Source organism: Struthio camelus, chromosome Z (genome assembly GCF_040807025.1).
Source record: "Struthio camelus isolate bStrCam1 chromosome Z, bStrCam1.hap1, whole genome shotgun sequence".
Lineage (NCBI taxonomy): Eukaryota > Metazoa > Chordata > Aves > Struthioniformes > Struthionidae > Struthio > Struthio camelus.
Window position 1 is genome coordinate 44319579 of NC_090982.1, and position 19261 is coordinate 44338839.

A 19261-nucleotide genomic window follows, 5' to 3' on the forward strand; every position below is an offset into this window, starting at 1 on the left:
AGCTTTCTATGTGCAGTTAGTTTACTTGTTTTCTTATGTAAAACCAGCTGTAGCTAAATTTTGATATGTGTACAACCGTTTTCTTTTCCTATTGTTGGATACCTAACTTTAGATATTTTTGACTTGACTTTTAGAGATCACAAGGACCTAGATTTCCCATTGATGTGGTGGAAGTCTTAGGAGTCCAGCACTTCAGGAAATCAAGTAGCTTATGCCTACATAAATATTGTCTACATAAATATTGTATTTTGTCTATATAAATATTGGAGAATAAATGCAACTAATATTGGTACAATATTGCTCTTCCTGCTTGCAATGGTTGTCAGGTATGTTTTTACATTTCAGTTTAGAAATCAGAATGTGATGGAAAGTTGATTGTAGAATAAGCTAATGTTGAAAAATTGGGGATTCATTTAACTTGAATGAAAAGATAAACAAAAAGAGATTGACAGGTAAGACCCTCAGTTTCAAAAAGAAAACCCACAAACTCTCTCCTTTTGAGAACTATCAAGCCTGTTTTCTGAGAGGGGACACGCAGGGGAGGATGGGCAGCAGTGTGGAGGTCTTACTGCTTGCTCTCCTTCCCTGTTCTCTTTCCCCATATTCCTGGATACCAGTCATCCTTACTACCAGGGACAGTGAGAATGCACTTCAGGAAGGATAGTACCTACTGCTGGAGAGCTTCTATGCTTTAAATATATTTTTTTGCCATTTGAAATTCATATTTTTGGCTGCAGGAGTGGACTACCACATAAGTAACAGCAGGCACTGAGAAGTCTGGGGAACTACTGCTTGGACTGCTGCTTTCCAACTGATGTGATATGTCTTCTTTTTAAAGGTTGGATTTGGATCAAGATACCAGCCAGTAAGCTGAACTGATTTTGTTCTCTTTTGTTCCATAACACAGCTAGGATATCAGCTGTTCATATCAGCTAGATGAAAATGTCTTCGGTGAGTTTTGTATAAGGAAAAGTTAGAAACTACTGTGGTAGGTTTAAAGAAGAGTCTTGGGACTTTCCTTGAAGATGCAAAAATTAACTGCAACCCTCAAAGAGGAGAAGCTGTCAGAAGAGACTCAATGGATATATATATTTGCTGTGCTCGTTGCTAATGTCTTTTTAAGTTGGTTATTTACCTGTTTCCTTCCTTAGGAGGAGACATTGTTTTAGGACAGCTGTATGGTTAATAAGAAAAAATGTGTGCTGTATTTGCAGAATGTGTGCAAGAATTCTTGTGTGTGGTGTTGAACAGCTACAATCTATGGGCTGTGGCTGAAGAGCAGTGGTCTTGTGACTGTCTGGCTGCTCCAGTGACGTTCTGCTTTCGACATCAGAGAAACAGCTGCAGTGAGCAGCTGCTCTCACACACGAAAAACATCCTCCAAAGGATGGAGAAAAAGCAACTGCTGATAAGACTAAGAAAGAGATTGGAGGTCAAAAGCAGAACGTGACGTAAATCTTCAAAGGCTACAGAAGGCTACATATATTCTGAAAGAAGAAGGATACTTGTGGATATTCTCTACTTCCGTTCTCTTGACGGAGTATGGAAATGTGTTGGACAGAAGCGTGGCTCCATACCCCCGTGCTTCGGCCAACCACCAAGCAGTGCTGTGGGAAATGGAAACTGGAAAACTGCAGAGACTAAGAGAGTACGTGAGTGAGCGTGTATTTGTACTTGCAAGCAGTTTTATCCTATAAAAACATAGAGACTCTTTGCCTTGCAATGACTTTAATCGAGATGCGATAAGTATTAATGATAAGAACTATTGGCATGAGTTATCCTACCTGAAAGGAACTGTGTGCCAAGAGGAGTTTGATTACTTTGTTGACATTACAAATTCTTGAGCCGTTGTCAACAGCCAGGAAGATCAAGCTGCCGTGTGGGAAGAACTGGATGTCTTCAAAGACTGAATAGGAGCAGGATAACATTTGATAGAATGAATGGAAATGGTATGTCCTTAGTAAGAAGAATTTTTTGCATGTGCATAAAATAGGTTAGGAGAAGACTTAGCTGACCTAATTAATCCAGGATGGCTGAGTGAAAGATGTAATGCTACTGTGAAACAGGCAAATGCTGATCTAGGCAGTTTCAAAATAGATATTTCCAGTAGGTGTTGATAAGGGTGGCAAGGATACTAAAGGAAATGAAGAGGCTATCCTGTATGGTGCAATGAAAAGGCTTATTTAATCTGGAAACATGAAGACTGCAAAGGAAATGAATTTTCTCTAAATGCAAAGGAGACAGATCGGGGGAGGGGGAAGCCATGAATAAATTTGGAAATTAAGTATTTTTTAAGCACCAGAGCAGGCACCATCGTACCTGATGAAGAACGGTTGGAAGAGAAAAAAATTACCACCTTTTGAGGTAACATTTGATCAATGGAGAGGAAATAATTTCTATCAGCGCCAAGAGGGGCTGGTGTTCTGTGCCCCAGATCACTCACCTGTTCTATCCACCATCAAAAAAACTGAAGCTTGCACCTAGCGCTACTGAAAAAGTTCATTTTTGTTGTAGCTTGCCTAGGCTCGGCTTTTACAGGTGAGCCAAAGTCAGAGAAGGCTTGCAGCTCTCCTGAAGCAGGGAGCAGGGCCTGTGAGAATGCCAGGGCCTGCCAGCTGACATAGAAGGAAAACAAGGCCCCCAGACCCCCAGCTCCGGTGAGATTTGCCCAGCGCTTGCTTGCTGGTCCCTAGGGGGCTGGCCTCCGAAATTGTGAGAGCGCCTAGCCCTGCTTTGGCTAGGCCACTCGCTCTCTCACATACCACAGTGACTTTTGGCGTTGAGAGAGGCCGGGGGAAAGGTGGACGAGGACCGCGCGCTCCCTAGGGACGCGCACAGGAGGCCAGCGGGGAGGGTGAGCCGCCCTCCTGCCCAGCCCGGCCGGATGTGCCGCTCCGGAGGGTGCCGGCCAGGCGGCTCGGCCTCGGGGCCGCGGCGCCCCGCACGCCCGCCCCCCGCGGGCGCGCCGGGGCTGCGCGGGGCGGGGGCGCGCGCGCCGCGGAAGGTGCACTGGGGCGGGGGCCGGCGGCGCGCGGCGGGCGCGCGCGCCGCCTGGCCGCGCGCCGGGGCTCCCCACCCCCGCGCCTGCATTGTGCTGCCGCTCGCACTTTGCAGGCGCGGCGGGACTGGGAATCCCGGGCGCCTCAGGCAGCTTCGCTGCTGCCGCCGTCTCCTCCTCCTCCTCGGGAGCTGGGCGCATGATGGCGGCAGCCGCGGTAGTGGAGGTGAGCGTGAGCAGCGCCGGGAGCAGCAGCAGCGATACCTCCAGCACCGGCGAGGAGGAGCGGATGAGGCGCCTCTTCCAGACCTGCGACGGTGATGGGGACGGCTACATCAGCAGGTAGCAGCAGCGGGAGGGGGAGGCGGTTCTTTGCGTGGCTGATACAGAGGTTCTGCCCCCCCCTCCGCCCCCGAAGTGGCGTCTCAACTTCTCAGTGAGTTTGCCGCGGAGAGTTTCAGCAGTTTGCGAAGCGCAGCACCGCGCTGGGCGGGGCGGCGGCGCCTCCGTGCCCATCGGCGCCAGGCCGAACCGTCCGCCACCCCGAGCAGCGTGCGAGGCGCTGGGCTGCAGCCGGGGCGGCGGCGGGGAGCCCGGGCGGCCCCAGGGCGGCGCCCGCCCTGCCGCGCTGGGTCTTCTGCAGCTGGGACCGTGAGGGACCGACAGTGGCCGAGCCGGCGTCCGGCTCTGTAGCTACGGGGTGCCTCTCTGTAGCACGGCGCTGCCAGCTCGAGGCTGTAACGTTATCTCCTCAGGCGCGTCGCCAAGCAGGGAGCGCGCGGCGGCCGTGAGGAGGTGCCCTGCCTGGGAGCCCCTCCGCGCGCCCCCTCGGACAGCCGTTGGCGACCGTTGGCCCCCGCAGCGATCCCCAACCGCCGCCCAGCTCTGCTCTGCTCTGCGCGCCCAGCTGAGGGCGCGGGGTTTGAGATCAGCGCTTTGGTTGTGTGTGAGAATAGCTATATGGTTTTAAGGCTTGATACGTAAAAATGCAAGACCTTTAACTTCCACTAGGTCTGGAAGTTCAGGTCTTCCAACCTAGACGTTTTTGATGACCCAGTGTGTTAGGCAGGTGATTTCTGTAAGTAAACAAAGTTGGTCAAAGATAAAACTGAAGCAAGGCTTAGAGGAAGGTATATTTCTATCAGAAGCATTTTGGTTAGTTCAGCTGACGTGCTTGGGAAAAAATGAATGTCCTTTTGGGCCCTTCCTCAGGTATGTCTACTTCCTAATATGCCAATCTAAAAAGTTAAGACTTCTTATTACGATTCTTACTATGCTTAAATCTGTAGTAGTGGGTAATGTCATAAGTATGATAGTCTAAGATAAAAGTCATACCAATTTCTCAGAATATCTAATTTTCTTGTGTTTTTATCGATATCCTTTTATAACCTCATTTAAATGCCTATACCCATCCCCCTTCTTAGTTTCAAGATTGTGACCCTAGTTGCTTGTGCAATGCAGTAGATTGTAAATAAGCCATAATCACATATCTGGAAGCATTGGCAGTGTATTTTGATCAGGATAGGATTTAATGGAAGATATTTCTTGAACTAGTCCTCTTCTTCCACACTATAATTCAAAAAATCTTGCCTTTAGAAGTTCAGTTATTTTTCAGAGATGCTGGGAAATGACAGCTTCAAAATGAAGGCAGTGATGCAGTTAGTAAGTGCTTCTAGAGAGCTGAGTTAAAGCGAGGGAAAGTTTCTAAGCTTGTCCTCCAGCCTGAAACCTAAGAGTATGACCCTACAGAAAGGCTAAGTAAACTTCAGTCCCCTCTGTCCTCTCTTTGGAACCAGAAAGTTGCTGAAAATCTCAAATAGCTGGCAGTCACTAAAAAAATAGAACTTCAAGGTCATGATCTTTCTAATCTAAAGGGCTTCCATACGCTGTTTTTTCCTATTTAATCATTATTTTGACAGCTGTTGTTCTGAAATTAAAACTCTGAAAATACTTGCTTTCCTACCAGTGTGCTAAGATGACTTCTCTTTCCACCTGTTTACTCTGTTAATGGAAGTTATTTTGAAGTCTGAAAACTCAGGATTGTTCACTTACAGTGCACACTGCCTCCCGTGAGCACGCTCTCTGACCTGTACATGGTGGTGGTGTTCTGCAGCGTAAACTGAATTAAACTGAAGGGATGTTAATGTTGCAGTGCTTCATATGGACAGTTGAGAGATGCTACTACTACACAAGCCAGTCATATTTTTGATGGAGTTTCCTTACCTTTATGTGTTGTTCCAAATTAATACTCTGTATATTTCAAAACGGATGAGCGTTGCTTGAACTATGCTGTTAAAAGTTTCCAAGGCTCCACAACATGTCCTAGGAAGGACCTTGGATTTCAGTAGGAAACAGAATTACAGCTCAAGGGATAGTGGTTACAAATTCTTTAGGATTTAGTGGGTCCGTTGTTGCTAATACCTTGCTTTATATGGGACTGTGCCTTCAAGGCAAAATTGGTATGGCCGTGATCAGAATATAGTATAGTAAATTGTTATCTTCCCTTACATTTCTGTATTTGTGCAGAAGTGGTGAATGAATATTTGACAAGTGATCTTTGGCATCAAAGGGAGTCATTTGCTTTTCTTGATTTCATTAGTTCATCTAGGTAATCAATCTTGTAAATGGAACGCATTCCTCGCTTTGCTTTGCTTAGTGTCTCGATTTCTCTTGTAATCTATTTTATAGCAATGGTTTATGCAGGAGCAGACTTGCTCGGTGGTTTTTGGATACTTCTGTAATGCACGCCACCTTAGTCTTAAAGACAGCTCCTTCTGGTTCATGGGCGCACACAGTCTCCCTGTGAAAAGTATAGCAACTATTTTTTCATTCTTTACAGTCTTATGACAGTGTTTGGGTTAATGCATTTTTTAGTGTACCAAATTAAAAAAAAAAAAAAAAGCCAAAAAAACCTTGCGTCTGCTTTTGTATTTAACTTAATCCTGTCATCGTGTGCATACTCTTTGTCTTGCATCTGCTTTTCCTTTTTTCATAGAGGGGAGTTGTTTGATTTTCCTGTTCCCTCTTGCCCTGCTTCATTGGGCTTTCCTTTCCTCATGGGACTGGTGATGTTTTTGATCCTTGAGGGTAATGCTGCTTTCTTTGTTGCCTTTCCTGTAGCCCCAGCGGAGATGGTAGGCTGACTTCTCCACGTTCCTGCTCCATTTACAGGAGGTGAAACATTGCAATAAATGCCTGGGCATCTGCAGGCATAAAGAGCTAAAGAACAGAGAAGCCAGCACTGTAAAACCAGCTGTTTCCTTGTGGACTAGAAATGATCTATAGAGTTTTAGTAGTCTGAGCCTCTTTTCAGAACTTAATTTATTTTCTGTATAATGGAGTTGAAAATTGCAGTTTTGCAGCTATTTCTTAGCATAAGTTGTCATATCTTTCAAAACAAGTACCCTTTCTGCTTTCCTTATAGGGTTGAAGCTTCATCAGCTTTTTGTTTGCATAGTGCATGCAGCAGTTTGTTCGTGAGATTGCTTTCTCTCCAACTGTAGATCTGTTAGGGAAGAGAAGATCTTTATTCTTGCAGAAAAGGCAGGCATTTTGTATGCATGTTTATTTAGTTCATATTGCATGGGGAAAAGAGCTATTTGCATTCCTAATGAAGTTATGTGGTGTCTCAGCTGTGGAAATGCTTTGTTGTGCATCAAACTGTAAACCTCTTCAAATAATAGCAGGGAAGTAGAGGCACAGATGGAGAGGAGGAGCATGTCCTGAGATACTGATTAATTTTCGGACTCTCAGTAGTTAGGTTGATATTAAAATGAAAAAGCGTAAGTACTAAGTGTGTGCTGTTAATGGTTGTAATGCAGGAGAAATTGAATGATGGGGTATGGAATGCTAGGCCTATGTTTATTGCTCGTTACGTGTTGTAGCTATATTAGAAACTTGCGTGTTGAAATCTTGCAGCATCTAGCTAGACAAAAATATTGAGAGAACACAGGAGTTTTAGTTTGTTAGTTTGCACAGAAATGTTTTTTGCTCCTTTGGGGAGTGATAGTAGTTGCTTAATTATTTAACATCTCATAAGGGCTCGTTTGTTGATATGTCATCAGTAATGAGAGGTAACTACAAATAAACACTTGCAAAGCAGTACATGATTAAGGCTGGATCCTGAACTCTTAAGATCAGCTGGATCACCTCACTGGGAGGAGGAGTCAGCTTTAAGCACTGTTTACATGAAAACTTTATTTTTGCAGCTGTAGCTGGATTGTGTTGTTATGAACAAAAAGCTGTTAACTGAAAAAACACTGCATTCATTTGTTTTGTTTTTCTTCTGTTTGTTTTGAAAAGCTTGAGAATCTAATGTTATGGTTAAAACTGTTTTCAGCTTTAGAGGGTCAGTGCATTGGGGAGGACACCTGCTGCCTTTTTTTTTTTTTCCTTTTTTTAATAGGGTCAGCATATGTGGCCTTGGTGGATGTCGGTGCAGAAAGTGAGAGCATGCTGGGTTTTTACAGGTGGCAGGCTAGATTAATGTTGTCTTTAGAAACTTGATTGCCATGTAGTTTTATTATATTTTAACTGTACTGAAGTTCTAGTTACACACATAATGAATTTCACCTTTACTGTAGTAATTACTAAGTAGGTTTCCAGATTATTCTTTTGCAACACTGCGTGCTCTAAATGAAGTAATTTTGTATCTGCAGTAGATAGCTTCATTTACAAAAAATGAAGCTATGAGTTATGGAGATGATTGATGAAGAAAAATCTAACTTCATTATTAAGTTACAAATACGTGATAGTTTTATAATTTTAACTTCTAAACATGGATAAATACTTTTTAGGATTGTGAAACAAAGGTGAAGTTAGTGTTGAGTGCATAAGAAGAAATTTCATCGTGCTATTTGAAATAAAAAAGTTATCTTTGTAGAGTTTATTTGAAAATGTTTTCTTCTGTGTATGCTAACGCTTCTACGTTGCGTTCAGTGTTTATCACACTCTGCTTTTAAATGATTGAAAGGCCACACACCTGCTGATTCTGTAGTGAGCTTGTACGGTCCATTAAAAGTACATGCTGAAAGAGTGCTTCCTTTGACTGCCCTCCTCAGAAAGAGTTAAAAGAAGCTTGTTGGATTTGGTCTATTATGTGAACAGTTTTAGTGGTATATAGCTTTGGGGACTCTCACAAGCTTTGCTTTTGACAAGCTGATATTTCTTCTTTTAATGGGCTACAGTAGTTTTGTAGCTAGGTATTTATAACCATGGAAAAAACTGCGAAAGCATTTATTGCTTTAATCCAGGTTGCACACTAGTATTCTTGTAAATTCCTTCATTAACATGGTTGAACTAGATCTGTTTACAGGATGCTTGATTTTGTGTGTGTGTGTAATTTTATGTAAGTAAAATAAGTACTGTTGAGAAATCTAAATGCCCAAACTGACTAACTTGGATTTTTTTTTTTTTAATAAGTAGGTAAATGAAATATATTTAAATCAAATATTTTTTTTTTCTAAACATATTTTTTTACTCTCCCTTTTTCCCTCTCCTCTTTTAAAAATAGATAACTATGGCAAAGCGTTTGGAGTGAATATGGATAATGATGTTTCCCAGGATAGTAATCTGTTTTTTTTCCTTGCAGCTGGTTGAGGAGGAGAGTTTACAGTTTAGGCTATAGCCCCATGTGAGCTATAAATCAAGTTCATCCAAAGCATTGTCAGAGATATTGACCAAGTATCATGTATTTAAAAACTTGTATACAAGTTGGAGGCAGTGATCTGGATGTCATAGAAGATGTGTAAGTAATGAGCTCAGCACTGTGCTGCAAATTGTTGTTTCTGGGATGGGGGGAAATGGGGAAGCTACCAGTGTAGGGTAAATCTTGATGAACTTGTGACAGATCTCATAAGTAAAATACGTAAATGCAACAAGAGCGAAGTACTTAGCATGGATTTTAAGTAGTCCTGGGTTCCAAATTCATTGATATAATAACTGTTACACTTATAGTAAAATTAGAGGAGAAGGAAGTTTGGCCTTGGGCCATCACTAGCCTATCTTTTACGCTACTCCTCAGCATGCAGGGGAGAACTATGTTAGTTCTTAGGTGAAAAGCACTGACCCTCTGAAGCCGAATGCAGTTTTAACCATAACATTATTCCTGATGGAGCTGACAGCAATATATCAAGGTTATCAGCCATATAAAGAATATGCGTACATCATGGCGGTGAGCTTCTCAGACTCCTACTTTGTGCTGTGTATTTCTGAGTGTTGCAATTAGTAACTCTCCAGTATTGGTGACGGTTGTAAAGCAGAGTACAAACAACTCTCTTGACAAGGAAAAAGGATGTTTTTCTCACAGGTTGTACTTGCCAAGGCAGTTTTGATAGTGGTAGCCACAAGGGAACCATACAATAAAGAAAACTTGAGCAGGCCCTTCCTATCACTGTTTCCTTTCCTTAACCATTGGTTGCTATTCAAGCTATTGCCATATTCAGGTAGATAGCTATCCTTACCTGTGCAGGCAGGCCAGCCAGCCAGCCTCACCTCCAATCCCTGGAAAGGTGATGGAACAGCTCATCCTGGAGGCCATCTCTAGGCATGTGGAGGACAAGAAGGTGATCAGGAGTAGTCACTATGGCTTCAGTAAAGGGTGATCATGCTTAACCAACCTGATAGCTTTCTATGATGGGACAACTGGTTGGATAGATGAAGGGAGAGCAGTGGATGTTGTCTCCCTTGACTTCAGCAAGGCCTTTGATACTGTCTCCCATCGCATCCTCCTAGGCAAGCTCAGGAAGTGCAGGCTGGATGAGTGGGCAGTGAGGTGGCTTGAGAAGTGGCTGGATGGCCGAGCTCAGAGGGTTGTGGTGAATGGCGCAGAGTCAAGTTGGAGGCCTGTGGCTAGTGGTGTCCCCCAGGGGTCAGTGCTGGGTCCAGTCCTGTTCAATGTATTCATCGATGACCTGGAGGAAGGCACAGAGTGCACCCTCAGCAAGTTTGCTGATGATCCAAAACTAGGGGGAGTGGCTGACACACCAGAAGGCTGTGCTGCCCTTCAGAGGGACCTGGACAGGCCTGGACAGGAGAGCTGGGCAGAGAGGAACCTCATGAAGTTCAACAAAGGCAGGGACAGGGTCCTTCCCCTAGGGAGGAATAACCCCCTGCACCAGTACAGGCTGGGGGTTGACCCGCTGGCAAGCAGCTCTGCAGAGAAGGACCTGGGAGACCTGGTGGACAGCAAGTTGACCATGAGGCAGCAATATGCCCTTGTGGCCAAGAAGGCCAATGGGATCCTGGGGTGCTTTAGGCAGAGTGTTGCCGGCAGGTCGAGGGAGGTGATCCTGCCCGTCTACTCAGCCCTGCTGAGGCCTCCCCTGGAGTACTGTGTCCAATTCTGGGCTCCCCAATACAAGAGAGAGAGAGAGCTACTGGAGCAAGCCCAGCGGAGGGCTACTAAGATGGCGAAGGGACTGGAGCACCTCTCCTCTGAAGAAAGGCTGAGAGAGCTGGGCCTGTTCAGCCTGGAGAAGAGAAGACTGAGGGGGGATCTCATCAACGTGTACAAGTATCTGAAGGGAGGGCGTCAAGAGGATGGGGCCGGCCTGTTCTCCGTGATGCCCCGCGATAGGACGAGAGGCAACGGGCACAAGCTGCAACACAGGAAGTTCCATCCGAACGTGAGGAAAAACTTCTTTACGGTGAGGGTGACTAAGGACTGGAATAGGTTGCTCAGTGAGGTTGTGGAGTCTCCGTCCTTGGGAGATATTCAAAAGCCGTCTGGACACGATCCTGGGCAATGTGCTCTAGGTGACCCTGCTTGAGCAGGGGGGTTGGACTAGATGATCGCGAGAGGTCCCTTCCAACCTCAACCGTTCTGTGGTTCTGTGCATGTTGGACTGTTGCAATAGAAGTGCCTATGAAAGAGACAACTTGGTCCATTCATCCCAAAAAACCTAAACAAGATCACCAGCACAACCATTGTAGAATTAGTTAGCCTTATATGTAAAATTTTTTTTGCTCTGTAAAACACTGAGATAAAACTGTCTTCATCACAAAATTACATTTAAAATGTTCACAATCAAGTGAAAATTTTGAAATATACTCTGCAGATGTAAACAGTTTGTATTTTTTAATATACAGTTGCCTTTTCTAAAACTTCTTTAGTTCGTAGCAATTCAAAACATGGGGCATGTTAAGAGAATGTAACACGTAAGCAACTCTTGTACAACTGTCAGGACAGAGCTACTGTAATCAAAGTGCCTAGATGTGCTCAGTGCATGACAACTTCTGTGGATTACTGGCAAACTGCAGAGGCCTCTAATATGGTTAAATTGTTTTCCTTTCACTGTGTTGTCCCAGGATGACCAGGGACGAAGATTAGCAGAGGCACTTATTTGATTATATTAATGCGGATTTAGAGGGTAATGTTAAAATGCCTCTTCTGAAATAAGCCTAATATACAGAATTTGCAAAAAGATCTGAACAAGAAGTTTTTCTATTTTAGCTCAGGAGCATACAGTTATCCTGCTTCTTTTAGCTGATGGTTTTAGATCCCTCTGAAACTAGTGAGGAGCTTGGGAGACAGACACCACCTGCCCTGAAGTAGCCAGCTGCTCTAGAGCATGAGATACAGTCATTAAAAATCATTTAGAATACACTGGAGCGGCTGGACTGGATGCTGATGAAGGAGGTTGAGATGAAATACATTTGTGGTATGTTGTATTTTGTGATGGACTTGAACTAGGTCTTGACTACAGTAATGGTTACTTCTCCAAAGAAGAGTATTTTCTGTTGTTCAGAGGTTTATGATAGCTGGAAACCGCTTTGCGACGATTCTGTTCTGTTTCTGAAAAGTGTCCTATATAGGTGCTACCTTAAAATGACATATATTTCTGGATTTTTATGTAGAAGAGTGCTGGGAAAAAATATTCTCTCTGGAGTTATTCAACAAATGTGTTTCTGAAGTTGCCAGTGTATGAAAAGAGTGAATGTGTATATCATTTAGGCTTTTTTTCATTCAATCCACTGTTTCCCAACCCTTCTTAAAAATCGATCAATTCATCTGCTCCGTACATAACGCTTGTAACCTGTTAGAGATTTCTGTACCTTGGTAATTGCCTCTAAAATCACACTGAACTCGTAAATGCGCAGACATGCGCAGGCACGTTTATCAAAGTTTTTAATCAGCTTCTTTTGCTATTCAGGGCATAGTACTATATGTACTGTGCATACTATTTTGCAGCCGTATGGTGGTAAAACATGGGGTTTCCACGGCAAGCATGGTCATTTACGAGCCCATGCAAATACATTCAGTGATGATCTCTCAGAAAACTTGATTTCAGCATAAGTTAATACTCTGCCTGTAGATATTTTCTAGTCCCTTCAGGCTGTTCTCTGCTGGATGGAAGCAGCATCAGGATGAAATGTGTAAGTAGAAGCTGCTGTGAGTATTTGGCTGTGAGTAAGCTGGGGGATGACAGAGCTCTACGTCCTACAAATAAGAGGTTTAGAAAAGATGAACTCTGCAACACAAAACAGGCAGAAATAAAAACTGCCTTTGAAGAGCTGTGAGAAAAGTAATATTATTCTGGCAGTTTTGCAGATACTGCAGTTTCTGATTTCAAAAGCAGTTTGGTCCTGCACAGTCCTGATTCTGACCTCAATCCAGCTGTCTAACTAGGAAACATCATTTTGAAGTAGTCTGCAAAATCTCATCAGGATGAGAACAAGGCTTTACATAGTCCTTACATCGTATCTGGCTTTCTTCTGGATACTGCTGGGCCATACTTACCTTCATGCAGTTAGAAAAGTTGTTAGAGCCCGGTACAAGATTTTCTTTTCATTTCTAAGAGCTGGACTATCTAGTCTGTGCTTTCTTGAACCACCTGAAAGCTTGACACAACTCAATTTTAGGAATTCCAACAAAAAAAACGATCTGAGCCTTACTGATACAGACTGTTTGTCCTTGTCCTGTTTTTTCAATATATCTTGAAAACAGTTGCAGCTCCCAGGTTCTGCTCCTAGACTTAATTTTATTTTTGTATCTATCTCCATTAGGAAGCTGTCACAGGGACTGTGAAACAGGTAACTAAAGGGGTGTTTTTATATGGATACGGCACAATACTGAGTGCCAAATAAGATGTAGTCTGTTTTCTCTGTGTCTCTTGGAGCTTGCTTTTCTCAGTGGTTCCACAGTTGTATAGATTTTGTAGGTTTTTATTTTTTGTCCTCTGCAGGTCCTCTCAGAGCGTTATAACAAAAAAAAAAAAGTAATGAGGTATTGGGGGGGGGAACCAGGTGGGCTGATCTAGAGGAAAGGCGAAAGAGACATGCTGCATGCTTAGTTTGGGATGATTTAAAACTAACCCCCTTGTTAAATACTATGTCTTAGGAAACATACCAAGAATTAATATTTGTTAAAGGCTTACACATTTCAAAGTCTGTATTTGTCACAATTGATACACAGTCAGAAGAATATATTTAAACCTGAACTTTCAGAACCCTTCGTATTTTAGGAGTAGCCATCGGTCCAGTTCTTATGTAAACCTCAGACTTAGCTGGAGCTATTCATATTTTAAACTTTGTAAAGCTTTTCCATTTTTCTTTACTCATTGATATTGGTAAACTGGGAAGAGTGACTTAAGTATAAATCTCAGGCTTGTTGTTATATGGTTTGATTTTATTCTTTTCCTCTTTTTTGGGAGCTTAATGTTCAGGTAGACTGTAATTTGGAAGAAAACTTGAGTAATCAGTTACTTGAGAATACAGCTGTCAAACTCTTTGTTCCCTTTGAACGCTACCATTCAGTTAACTTCTAAGTGCTGAAGCTCTTTCTTATCTTTAATCGTTGTTAATGAATTTGTTGCTAATACCGTATTATTGAGATTATGACTGTGAGGGAATTAAACCTCCATATAAATTCAGTAATCTCCTTTTTGTTGCTCTGGAGGTGGGGGGAAAAAAAAGTAGTTGCTGAACTTTTTCTTGTGATCTTCCAGAATGGCCATCAAGAAGCCCAGAAAAATACAACTACGCTAATATGTTGGATTCCCCTCCTCCATTAGGTTGCAGCATAAAGACTGCTGGTGGCCATTTTCGTGGTATGACTGAGACTTCAGTAAATATTTGAATTTCTCTGATTCCATATGATTGCGTTTTCTTCTGCTTATGGCAGGCAAGGTAGGTAGAATCCTCCATTACCATTGTTGCTTAGCTCACGTTTCTTTACAAGCAGGACCTTTCTAGAGGTTTTTAGAATTAAGTTGCCAGAATCCATACTTAGAAACTAATGTATAGGTTGACTGTTTTGGGAGGCTCTTGGATGAGAGAAAAGTCCCACCACTGGGTGGTTAACTCATTATATTTTCTTTGTCTGCTCTTGTTATCTGCCTGTTGAGGATGCCATGTGGAAATATTTAGCTGGCCATTGTGGATGGATTCTAAATCAATTTAAAAAAAAAACCAACTTCGACTTAGATTTCTGACATAGGATAATTGGTGTCTGAACTTAATTCAGCAACAGGGCATGGATGTTGTCGTTTTGAGCAGAGCGCCTCACAAGATACTTAGGCACCTGGCCTTTTCTAGCAAATCCACGGCCCTAAGCTAGGTGCCTGAACTCCTTATGAAATAAATTGTGAAAATCAAGTGGAGGTTTCATGGCTGTTTGAAGTCAGCCTAAGTGCAAGGTGCTGCTGGAAGAGTTGTTCAACCCTGTGTAGTCTTGAAATCTCTCTTGTGGCTGTACTAGAATTTGTTCAGTGAGCCAGATCAGAGAACTGTTCTAACTGAAAACTAGCTCAAGAAGAAATACTAATTTTCAGGCTGAAATGTCAGTTTGTGTAGCTGGCTCATCGTATGCTTGGGGTTTAGCTGTGATCCTTCTGGTAATGTCTTTTTTAAATACAGTTAGCGTCAAATGCTCTGAAGTGAGAAACATTCCTAAAAATTGATTTGTGACCATAAAAAGGACGTTGTTTTTAAAAAGTGTGAAACCATAACAAAAGGGTTTTTTTTAGATTCTTAGCACCGCTGTTGGTAGTGAGAGAGTGAAAGAGATTAACGAGGCCAGTGCTGTGTCTAATTGACTGTTGTCCAAAGGATGGACTGGGAGTGATGTTTGGAGGAAAATAGTTAGGTTGGGGATACCTGGCTTTGGAAATCCACCTTATCTTTACTGTGGATGTTTGTGTGCATCTTTGAGAATAAATAGTACATGTGTGGAACTTACCCTAGCAGAATGACTGTTCCCAAGCACTTAGCATGTTAGTTAAAGTTAGCTGTAATGAACGCATTTAATGTCTCATTTTTTCCAAGAGGTTTTTGCAGCACTACTTGCTTAAATTTTAATAAAGCAAAATAGTACTTATGTAGTGTTAGCAGTAATTTACTAAATGAAATTTCTTCTGCCATTTGTAAGGGTAAGTTAGGTAACAAAGACCAGGCTGCCCCTGAATGAAAACTAGGCTCCTGGTAGTTCCTACCATGTGGTAGAATCTGTGGGCTGTATTGATACTGTGTTTTAGCAAAACTTCAAACTAGCGAGCTGCACAAGGGAAAGCATAGAATGGCAGAGGTTCAGTTGACAAGCAGTGCTTCTCTGCTGATAAGTGGACCTTTGTTTGCCTGCAACAATTCTGTCTCCAGAGAAGACAGCCTTGGCCAAGAATGGATACACTGTTCTCCCAGGTTTTGAGATGCAGTTTGTGTTAACGGTTTAACATAATGTTCAGACTACACCATTTAATTACTTTATTTCTAATGAGTAAAATGTGTGTGTGTTGTGCGTACTGTAAAACAAACATTTCACTTCTGGAAGTTCCTGCAACAAACTGGCAGTCTTGTCCATATCTAGTAGGAAATGGGGTTGGGGAGGGTGGCAGGTGGGATCCTACTGGGATATACTGCCTGTTGGAGGTAGCTTCCTACTGCTCTCCCAGGAGAAAGAGTGGCATTGTAGACTGTGTAGAATGTGGCTGGAGTAGTGCTGTGAGAGGTAGCCAAGCTGAGGCAGGGCTCTGAAGTAAAAGCTTTATAGGTTATGAATAAAGCCAACGCCCTGAGACTGGAGTTAATCTTCCGCTGTGTTCAGCAGGTGGAGTTTTTGAGCGGGTTGGCTGTTTACCCTTCTTTTTCCTTGTTACTGCTCAGCATATTGGAACTAGGTCAGATTGCTAAGGTTAATTGTGAACTTACAGAACAAGCAGGGCAGAAAATGAAACTAGCTAGGAGTTTCAGGAGTCAGGAGAAGTTATTGCAGAGTGCATAGGCGGTAAGAGGAAAACCAAGGAAAGGGTACCTAAGGGAGGGAAGAAGTAAACTGTTTATGGCCGATGCCGTGAATCGTGAAAAGCTTTGCCTCTTTTTTTTTTTTTTCTGACAAATGTCAAATGTGGGGAGATGGTTCCTGCAAATAGCACTGATGGCAAAGACCTTGGAAATATGAGGAAAGAAAGAAATTAGAGAGTTCTTAGATTTATGTTTTAATTGATTGTACTTAGTGAAGTTGATGTAGCGTTCTTAAAGACAGCCTCAGAACTATTTTGTAGGGTTTTTTTCTGAAGCCTTTCAAAAAATGGGAAAAGATTGAATATGGGTATTCTCTTTAAAATTGTGGTAGAGTGGGGAGAAGCAGGAAAATGGACCAGTCTGCATATAACCTATCTGTAGTTACCCATGAGATAACTATTTGAATATTGTTTGTTATGAATAAGTTGTATCAAGCCCATTCAATCTTTCTAAAACGTAGTAAGAGCAGTTGATAGACGTGAAGCAATAGATGCCTTCTGTCTTCTCTTTAGTAAAGTTTTTGGTGTTGTTTTATGACACTGTAAGCAAGCCGGAGACAGAGTATCACGCAGGTAGTTTTTCTTTTTTTTTTTTTCCTCTCCTCTCAAGTTATACTCGGAGATCATTAGATACTAATAGTTTGTTTTCCAAATGGAACGTTATATCAAATTGAAATTGGTAATATGTCGTGGGCCAGATCAGTGCTATTCAGGATTAATGATTTGGGTGACATGATAATGAATAAGCTTAATTAAATCTGAGATGACAGCAAGCTAAGGAAGATTGAAGATGTGCAGGAGGATAGGATCGGTGTTGACAAATTGAAGATAAGGCTTGAAAAAAAAATCAGGTAAGATAAAGTAGGGGTAAGTGCACAGTAGCACATTTAGTGGTGCAAATACAGGATGTGTACTTGAGAAAATGGTCTGAGATTTATAGTAGGTCTTAAATTAAATATGGATTAGTGATATCTTGCTATTTTAAGACAAGAATTTTGTTTTCAATTTTTCTGCTCTTTTTCAGTGCCTTCAAGGCCTAAGATGGTGTACCATGTCTAGTTTTGCATGACACCGTCCATCAGGTTGTTGGATCAATTGGAGAGAGCTCAGAGCAGTTCACAGAAAATGATCAGCACTGCAGAGGTTTGAGTTCTTTACTCAGAAGATGAGACATCTTGAGAATGGGTTTTAAGTATGTGATGACTATTTTTGTGTTATCCACCATGATTATAGAAAACAGATTGTTGCTTTTCTTTCTGAAATACTGTGTTTTAAACTGTAGCTGGAAAGATTCAGATTAGGAAACTGGGGGAGCAGTGAAGCACTAGCATAAGTCACCAGTGGAGATTGTGGAGGCCTTAAGAACAGATTAGACAGCCCTCTGTCAAGAATGACATGGGTATATTTGTTCCTGCCTTTGGGTATAGGGTAGGATAATTTTCTTTTGCGGTTCTTTCCATAGGCTTGTTATATGCAGTATTTCTATGGAGTGACATCTTAATAATTTAAAGCTTCTTCAGTCCACCTGTGCAGACCTCCATTCTCAGAACTGTACCACTCCGCTTTAGATTTAAAACACAAAACCTCCTTTTACTCCTTGTTTTTCCTTCACCTTTTCATCCGTTTTCCTAGAACAGACTCCAGTCTGCCTCCTTCCCTCTATATGGAGTTTTGCCATGACTGGCTAATGGGAGGCATAATATTTGTCACGATGGACTGAGATTTTGGTTGCATATCTGGTTTTGGAAGCCGTTGAGTGAGGTCAGAAGGTTGCTGCCACTTGGTCTATGTTGCAGCCTGTTGCCATCCACTCCGATCTGGTAGCATAACTGCATGTAGAATTGCATCTGTAACCTCCTTCCGTCAAGACAATTGGTGTCTGAATTGTTTTGTGGTTTTAAGCTCTGTCCGTTTGACAGAACTTTAAGTTGGGATTTACGGTTCTGCACCTTTTTCTTTGGTTGCTTGAGTAGGATGTCTGCCCACGCCTCATGTGCTGCTGAAATGTCATGCCTGTACTAGAAGATGCATAAAAAATATGAACATTGTTCAACATGCATCTAAGCACAATCTTTTCAGTCTTGTGAGTTCAAAAAGCTGTAGCAGCACAGACCTGTCTACTGGAGACCTTCTTAGTAAAGCAGTGCAAAATATCAAAACGTTTAGTGGGGGAGTTGACAGCTTTTTTTACTGGTGTCAGTAAAGAGCAACGCTTTAATAAAATCAGGCCAGAATCAGGATTGGAACTAGTATCCACTAATATGGATACTTGTCTCGTACTCTACCTCCTGGCTTACTTTCCCAAATTCTTTTTCTGTTCTGTAAAATCAAAACATGTATTACTCCTTAGGTAGAGTGCAGTACTAGATAGACTCTCTGTCTAGAGTAATATGCAGGTAACGACTTTGTTTAAATCATATTTTACAGTCAGAGACATGGCTGTAATGTTTAAGGCTGGTAATTTTCAAAAGTGATGCCTAAATTTGAGTGCTTACCTTGAGATGCTTTGTGTCTAGTTTTAAAAAAAAAAAAAAAAAAAACCTTGTATGTGTGATTTCCATTAGCTACAGGTGAAGTTGAGAATGTGAAGTTGTTGGCACTGAGCACTTCTGAGGAAAAGCTTGAATTATCTTGGACTGGGCATTCAGTTAAGATGCTAAATTCTGAAGAATTTCAAACAAATCTTCTAGTCGCTTCTGAATATCTCTCTTCACTTGATCTGAGCGATTGAGAGTCAGTTTCTTTATTTGCAAAGTAGTTTTATAATACTTATCTATCGTGAAGTCTTTTTGTGAAGGATTATAGAGATACAACTTAAAGTTGCCTAGCCAGTGGTAGATGCAGAATTTGAAGTGAAGATTTCTGGGTGCCCAGCCCTGAGTTTGTCACGCTAAACCAGTGTTTCCCAGTTGGCAGGTTGTGGCCCACTGGAGAGCTGCAAAACTATTCAAAGACTATCACAAACTTAGCCAGTAGCCTGAGAAATACACTTGAGAAGTTCTGCCCTTTTTTAAAGGCTGCACGAGCC

At 42.3% G+C, this 19261-nt stretch overlaps 1 protein-coding gene across 9 annotated transcripts in view; it reads left to right on the top strand.

Annotated features, from left to right (window-relative positions):
- LOC104150980 (MCC regulator of WNT signaling pathway) overlaps window positions 1-19261 on the top strand; it is a 223396-nt gene that overhangs the window by 9986 nt on the left and 194149 nt on the right. For 3 of the 9 annotated variants that reach the window (XM_068927547.1, XM_068927549.1, XM_068927548.1), the window contains one exon: window positions 135-1648. In XM_068927547.1, coding sequence (XP_068783648.1) covers window positions 1617-1648 — 32 coding nt within the window. In that variant the 5' untranslated portion in view covers window positions 135-1616. Of the gene's footprint in view, window positions 1-134; window positions 1649-1681; window positions 1950-3014; window positions 3341-4031; window positions 4211-17399; window positions 17426-19261 lie in introns of those variants that run through there. The other 6 variants (XM_068927544.1, XM_068927546.1, XM_068927551.1 and 3 more) reach the window with 5 other exon arrangements.